Source organism: Sinocyclocheilus grahami, unplaced genomic scaffold (genome assembly GCF_001515645.1).
Source record: "Sinocyclocheilus grahami isolate Dianchi unplaced genomic scaffold, SAMN03320097.WGS_v1.1 scaffold472.1, whole genome shotgun sequence".
NCBI classification, from domain to species: domain Eukaryota; kingdom Metazoa; phylum Chordata; class Actinopteri; order Cypriniformes; family Cyprinidae; genus Sinocyclocheilus; species Sinocyclocheilus grahami.
In genome coordinates, this window is record NW_015505651.1 from 763942 (window position 1) to 771541 (window position 7600).

At 36.2% G+C, this 7600-nt stretch overlaps 1 protein-coding gene across 1 annotated transcript in view; it reads right to left on the reverse strand.

Annotated features, from left to right (window-relative positions):
* Positions 1-2622: 2622 nt before the first annotated feature.
* Positions 2623-7600, reverse strand: part of LOC107553411 (netrin-3-like) — a 30405-nt gene continuing 25427 nt past the window's right edge. Inside the window, exons 6-9 of the mRNA XM_016235600.1 lie at positions 6192-6341; positions 4849-4902; positions 3808-3882; positions 2623-3665 (exon numbers count right to left, since the gene is read on the reverse strand). Coding sequence (XP_016091086.1) covers positions 3331-3665; positions 3808-3882; positions 4849-4902; positions 6192-6341 — 614 coding nt within the window. The 3' untranslated portion in view covers positions 2623-3330. The remainder of the gene's footprint in view (positions 3666-3807; positions 3883-4848; positions 4903-6191; positions 6342-7600) is intronic.

The following is a 7600-nucleotide window of genomic DNA, read 5'->3' on the forward strand; positions in this document are numbered from 1 at the left end:
ATACCATGCAGATACATTGAGGTCCAAAAAGTGAAAAAGATTCAAATCTGGCATTTTTATTTAAAATTGAAAGGATTGAAAAAACCCATAAAAAGCCAAGTTGTGATGCAAAATGTAGAAGAGATATTTCAAATTTGGCACTATTTCTAGTAGTGATAGACTGATATATGTGGCCATTATCAGTCAAATCATACTGGAGAACATTATCTCGGTTGTTCAAGTCAGCTGCTGCACAAAGACACACCAAATATCATTAAAGTGTGAAAATGTTCAATGCAAACTAATGCATTTGCAAAAAGAAAAGTGTATATGTGTGTTCTCACAGTAAGAATACACGTCATTATTCTCGTCTTTGTCTTGTCTTTTAAAATGGTCAGACGGCAGATAAGTAGACATTCAGTAGTAGAGAAACATTAGGACAGAGCATTAGCCCTGAAACGTGCGCTACACAAGCATGCAAACACACTCAATTTCACATGTCATTAGAGTCAGTAATGCAGCAGAACGCAATTCATGAATTATGATACTCATCACTGCCACAAGGGGAGCTATGATGCTTCAGCATAAACACAGTTAAGTAAACACACTGCACAACTTCTGCCCAGATCTTTGCTCCAATTTACAGTCTGAATGAGTTGATAATAGTTGATAATAGAAAATCAGAGGCTTTTGGCAGTCCAGATTTTTAGTTTCAGATTATAAATCCATTTTGTCAGAGGAGATGAAACATATTTGATATTTTGAGGCGAGTCTGAACACATATTGTGTAGTGTATTAAATCTTAAGCTAGATAATGTTAGTTAAACTGTTGATATTTTTTATTTCTAGTGACCTGAACATAACAACTGGTTGTAGTTCACCCAAAAATGAAAATTCTATCATCACTGACTCACCCTCAAGTCGTTCAAACCTGTATGACTTTTTTTCTTCTGTGGGAGATGAAAGAAGGTAGGGCTGGACGATATGGCCAAAATTGATATCACGATATATTTCTTAATTTCGGTCGATACGATATAATTCCAATATCGATATGAACACTATTTATCTAAACTAAAATCTTTTGTAACATTATAAATGTAACATTAAGCATCCTTGCTAAATAAAAATATAAATTTCTATAATTTCTTTCCCAAAAAAATAATAAAAATTATACTGAATGGAATAGTGTATAATGTTACAAAAGCTTTTTATTTCAGATAAATGCTGATCTTTGGATCTTTCTATTCATCAAAGAATCCTGAAAAAAAAATTTACTCAACTGTTTTAAATATTGATAATCAGCAAATCAGCATATTAGAATGATTTCTGAAGATCATGTGACACTGAAGACTGGAGTAATGATGCTGAAAATTTAGCTATGTATGATCACAGGAATAAATTACATTTTAAAATCTATTCAAATAGAAAGCAATTTTAAATAGTAAAAATATTTCAACATTTTACTGTTTTTGCTGTACTTTGGATCAAATAAATGCAGCCTTGGTGAGCAGAAGAGAATTCTTTAAAAAAATATATATTTTTTTTTTACTTTTGACTGGTAGTGTAAGCTGAATATTCTTATAGATTGAAACAAATGTGCTTCAGACAGAAAAAAAGGGTATGAACCGAGTCGCTGCAGAAAACAAAAAAATTTAACAACAACAAAAACTGGAAATGTTGCTGGAGACGGGCTTATTGTAAATGCAAACTCATTCTCTGCCAGCAGGAGGCGCTTTTAGAGTGATAGAACTAGCGGTTTCTCCAGTAACGGCTGTAATCAAAGCAGCTCCGCTCATGAACGCTACTTTATCAGATCAAATGAAAATGCCATCGAAACTTTTCTGAAGACAGTCGGTTCCCTTCAGAGATACATTCATATAAAACACCCGCGCCGTGTTATGATTTTGAAACGTGCAGTGCTCATGTTTATTCGGCACAAATAAATCAATGTATGGGAAACTGGTAATGTATATCGAAATATCGGAAATGTGTTTAAAAATCATATCACCGTTATTGAAAAAGATTATATCGCGATACATATTGATATTGAATTATTTTCCAGCCCTAAAAGAAGGTATTTTGAAGAATGTTGGTAACAGTTGGTAGCCAAACCGTTTCGGTTCCCACTGACTTCCATTGCAGTGTTCGCCCATCCAATGGAAATCAATGGGAACCACAACTGTTTGGTTACCATCATCCTTCAAAATGTCTTTGTTTGTGGACCACAGAAGAAATATATGTATACAGGTCTGGAAAGACACAAGGATTTTTGATTGTTGGGTGAACTATCCCTTTAAAAAGGATACCAAAATTTGATCACCTCATGTTGGCTGTTAAGAAAAAAACAAAACAAAAAAACACAAAAGCAGTCCACACAACTAATGCTCTATAATACAAGTCATCTGAAGCCATACGAAGCTTTTAAAAAGTCATTATTAACTAATAATCTTCTCTCAGTTGTGCTTGTATTTAACTCAGTCTCTAAATGGATTTCTTTGACAGTGCTTTTTTGTCATCTTATGGAGTTTAACAGCCTGTTTTTATATGGAAAAGAGGGAAATTTTTCTCTTGCGTTCCACAGAATAGAATAACACACTATGGGTTTGGAACAACATGAGAGCGAGTAAAATGACAAAATATTCATTTTGGTTGAATTTTGGGTGAACTATCCCTTTAATGACAGACATTTGTCCCTGCCACAGTAACTCAAAAAAGCATGTTAAAAATGCAAAATGAAACTATGTTTGCCAAGCATTCGTGCATTTGCATACTTGCGCCTAGTATGTTTCTGTCTGCTAACGGACATTGCTCTATTCTGCACTAGATCCTTCCATATCAAAGTACACACATCCACACGTACGACACACAACCCACAGATACGAGCGCGCTTAATAGGCTCTTCAAAAGTGAAATGATCCAGGCTGACGATGATGATGATGATGAAGATTTTGAGGTTTTCAGAACTGAAGTGAGCAGCATGTGGTGAACACCAGTGTGACCATCTGATGAAGGCCACAAAGACTAGAAGAACCGAACCAGATGTGGACAGAACCGTTCCCCTGATTTGTAATTTGAGGACGTATTTCATATTTGATTGATTAAATTGTGGCTTGGAGAGGAAATGGAATCAGTCCGTGTGCAGCTCAGTCAAACTGCAGCGTGTGTGTGTGTGTGTGTGAGGGATTCAGTGGTGTGTGATTAGAAACAGTCTTTTTAGCGGTCCCTTTAGAAGGCTGACCAACAGGATGACATCAAATAACGCACTGGAAACGACGATACGCAGAGTTCGCTCTCGCAGTCTCCCCCGTACACAGGACAGTGGTCAATAATAAAGAGTTCCCTGCCATCCCATCATGCTTTGCTGCACTTGCCTTTCTTCTCTTTGCGCTGGAACTTGCGCAGTCGTCGAGTCCAAATGTCCCTCCACTGAATGACCAGGCTGTTTTTGTCGGCCAGCAGTCCCGGGCGTTCAGGGTTCGCTGCGCCCTCACTCGTGCCCAGGATGAGGAAGCGTTTGCCCATGTGTATCCGCGGACATTTGCAGGCCAGATCCTTCATATGGACCCACAACACGTGATTGCCTCTCTTCAGCGGCTCTCCGCGGCTCTTGTACACAGACACCAGGCTGATGGCAAACTTGGCCCAGTCACCGATGGTCTCCATGTCCAACACACTGACCTGGACAGCTACACACACACACACACACACACACAAAGACATTACACCAGATACGATTAATGCTTGATTTTGCATTAGATCACAACAAATGCTTCTTAAATATAAAGGGACTAAAAGGAAAGAACAGAATGAAAGATAAAGGAACTGTACCGTAGTCCTTTTTGCAGTATTTCTTCATGTTTATCTTGAGATTTCCCTTCAGTGGTTTACAGTATGAGTCACAATCTGAAAACAGAAATGTTTGAATTAAAATGTTATTAGAATTAAAATGCACTTTGAATAAACTCTTTCTAATAACACACTAACATGTCTAAATCACTAAAATAACTAAACCATAAACTCAGCATTGTATTTGAATAGTTAACTCATCTATCTATCTATCTGTTCACTCATCCATCCACCCATCCATCCGTTCGTCCATCCATCCGTCCATCCATCCATTCGTCTATCCATCCATCTATCTGTTCACCCATCCATCCATCCATCCGTCCGTCCATCCATCCATCCAACTATCCGCCTGTCCATCCATCCGTCTGTCTGTCTGTCTGTCTGTCTATCTATCTATCTGTTCACCCATCCATCCATCTATCTGCCTGTCCATCCATCTATCCATCTATCTATCTGTTCACCCATCCATCCATCTATCTACCTGTCCATCTATCTATCATCCATCCATCCATCCATCCATCTATCTATCTGTTCACCCATCCATCCATCCATCCATCCATCTATCCACCCATTCATCCATCCGTCCATCCATCCATCCGTCCGTCCATCCATCCATCCATCCAAAATGCTGGTGAACTAGCAGTAATTGGTAAAGTTGGTTTACCAAGGACCATTTGCTGGTTAAGCTCGTTAGGAAGCCTTTCCTGGTGTTTTCAACAGGGTATTGTGAGTGTTTTAGAGTGTTTGCAATAGTTGGCATGACTTTAGTGTGTGTGTGTGTGTGTGTAGCGCTCATGTGGCACACTGTGTGAAGTGTTCATTGACCCAGAAGAGCTGTTGAAAACACACACAATTCCTTCACTTCTCTGCTTTCACACACACCTCTGATTCACTTTCACTCATGACAAGGACAGATTGCGAGTTCTCCGCCTCTTTCCAGCAGTGATACACCACACAAAAGTGAGCAGTACTTCCTCTGACTGTCTCTGTCCTGAATGTGTCTGTGTGTGTCTGTGCACTAACCTGCAGGCTCCTCTGTAGTGCTGATCACAGCCGTCGGCTTTATAACAGGGATTTCTGAAAGACACATATAGGATGACGTCAGTGTCAGTGTGCATTCCTGTAGCTCAAACAGTAGATTTGACACTAAAGGTCATGGGATTGATACAATGTAAGTCACTTAGATAAAAGCATGAACCCAAATCTAAATGTGCAGGTGTGGAGAAGGTGTTTGATTGACAGACTGTGATAAACACACCTGCTGCCTTACTATGTGTGACAGCTAACCATACGTTCACTTAGCTAAACTTTGAAGACAAAATTGTCCCTAAAAGTTCTCCACATATATCAGTGTCCCAACCAGACATGACGCACTTAGTTTCCAGACAAAGCTGCTCAACCAATCAGAAAATATCTGATTGTGGATTTCACTTAAGACGAGGATACCAAGAATAGAAGTGCATACTTGTCTATAGTTTGAGGACAATATATATATATATATATATATATATATATATATATATATATATATATATATATGTATGTTATATATATATATATAAGTGAGAAATCTGACACAACTTCCCTTTGGGGAGATTCTGAATCAGAAAAATTATTATTATATATGAAATATTTTTTCATATTTTATAACATTGGTAAAATTATCCAAACATGAACACTATGACACGACAAAAAAAAAAAACGTTTGTAAATAATAATGTGACCAAAACATACAATAAAATAAAAATGAATTTAAAATTAAGTTAAAATAAATTACATTAAATAAAAAAAATATAATTTCCATGAATTCACATTTGCTTCAAGTCTCAATGCCGTTTGCAGTTTTGTCTTGCATGTGAACACTTGAAAACCATAAAAACTATTTTCATTTAAAATAAACATTTCCATAAAAAACAAACATTAACTGAAATAAAATAAAATAAAAATTAGTGTTTTATTTCAGGAAGTTGCAAACAATTATCTTTTGAAGCTTAGTTTAACTAAAAAAAATGAAATAAAAATGACTAAAACTATATATTAAAATGAAATTAAATTGATTAAAATTAAAATTAAAATAAAATGAAAACATAAAATCTAAAAATAACAACTAAATATAAAAATATACAATTCTAAATAAAAAACTATAACACTCAATGACACAAAATTATACATCATTACCTTGGGCCTCCTGATTCGTAAAAATAATACATAAAAAAAGTGAATAATGCTTTTTTTTGTAATGCAAAACTTTTCAGTCAGGTTTGGGTGTCATTTAGGGTTAGTATTAGTCATTGTTTTTATAAAAACAATATAAGTTTATAATACATGTTCATGTAGACAGATAAACAAACGTGTGTACCACTCACTAATGCACGGGGCGATGGGCGACCGGCTCTGCTGATACCCTTTAGCACAGCGGTTGCATGTGATGCCAGTCACCCCGTCTTTACACGGGCACTGACCCGTCGTCTGGTTACACGTTTTACCTGCAGCTCCCACCGGATGGCAGTCACATGCTGGAGAGAGAGAGAGAGAGAGAGAGAGAGAGAGAGATGATCAGCTCTGGCACAGGGGCAGAAGGGAAGTCCAAATAATGGCCTTAGTCCCCGTCTGGACCCGTAAACATTGCCATGACACTCAATCTGTTACACACACTTCCCGTAACCACGCACGAACACACACACACACACACACACACACACACACACACTGCTATATCTCATTTAAAGTCAGATGGCTCAATATTATATTAAATTAGGGGCTGTGTTACAGGAATTACACATAGTAACCGAAGTCTCCCACAACAACAAACAAAGAGTCACAGCATGGAAAACAGGTTTCATGTTCTGCGTGACATACTTGAACACTCACAACATTATACTGAAAATACAATAAAAACAGCTCGTTCAGAAATCATCATGTTATGATGCCAAGACCAAGAGCTGCTTACACTACCAGATTGTGCATATCTAATTATTCTTTAATGTGACTATTTTTCATGTTTTATAATAATAGTAAAGTTATCCAAACTATTACATATAGGGAATCATATAGTAACAAATAAAATAAAATTATTATTATTATGAAATAAAATGTTAAGTTATTCTTAATAAAAAATTTCAATAATAAAATTAAACTACATTTATAAATAAATACATTATTAATCATTTATATAATTTCACATTTGTTTCAGTGCAGTCTGCATGTGAACACTCCAAATGAACTAAATATTGTGGCTAATATTTGTTAACAGTGTGAATGGAAAGCTAACTGAAGTGATCCAGATCCAAGTATAGTGTGAATCCAAAGAAATTGGGTACACTTAAAAAGGTTCAGGCATGTTTAATGTCATATTTTCATTTATACACCATTGAGACACAATTTTATTTTATATTTCCTGTTTTCATTTTAGTTATGGTTGTAGTAGTTTTTATTCATTTTTATTTCAGTTTTAGTTATTTTAGTTGAACTAAATAAAAATGAGAAATGAGATAAATAAATATAGATCATTTTTTTATTTTATTTTATATTTGATTCACCAATAACTGTGGATTTTGGGCAAAAAAGTGAACAGTTTTCTAATTAGAATGATGGTTTTGTGAATATTAGTGTTGAATATTCTAGTGTTTGAGCATGTGTCTACATGTGTATGTCCACTGATACGAAAATGTGTGTTTCCTCTCTGTGTCGAGACTCACACACACACACACACACACACACACACAGAGAGAGAGAGAGAGATAAGATCTGAAGAGCTGTGGGAGGCGCGGGGGAA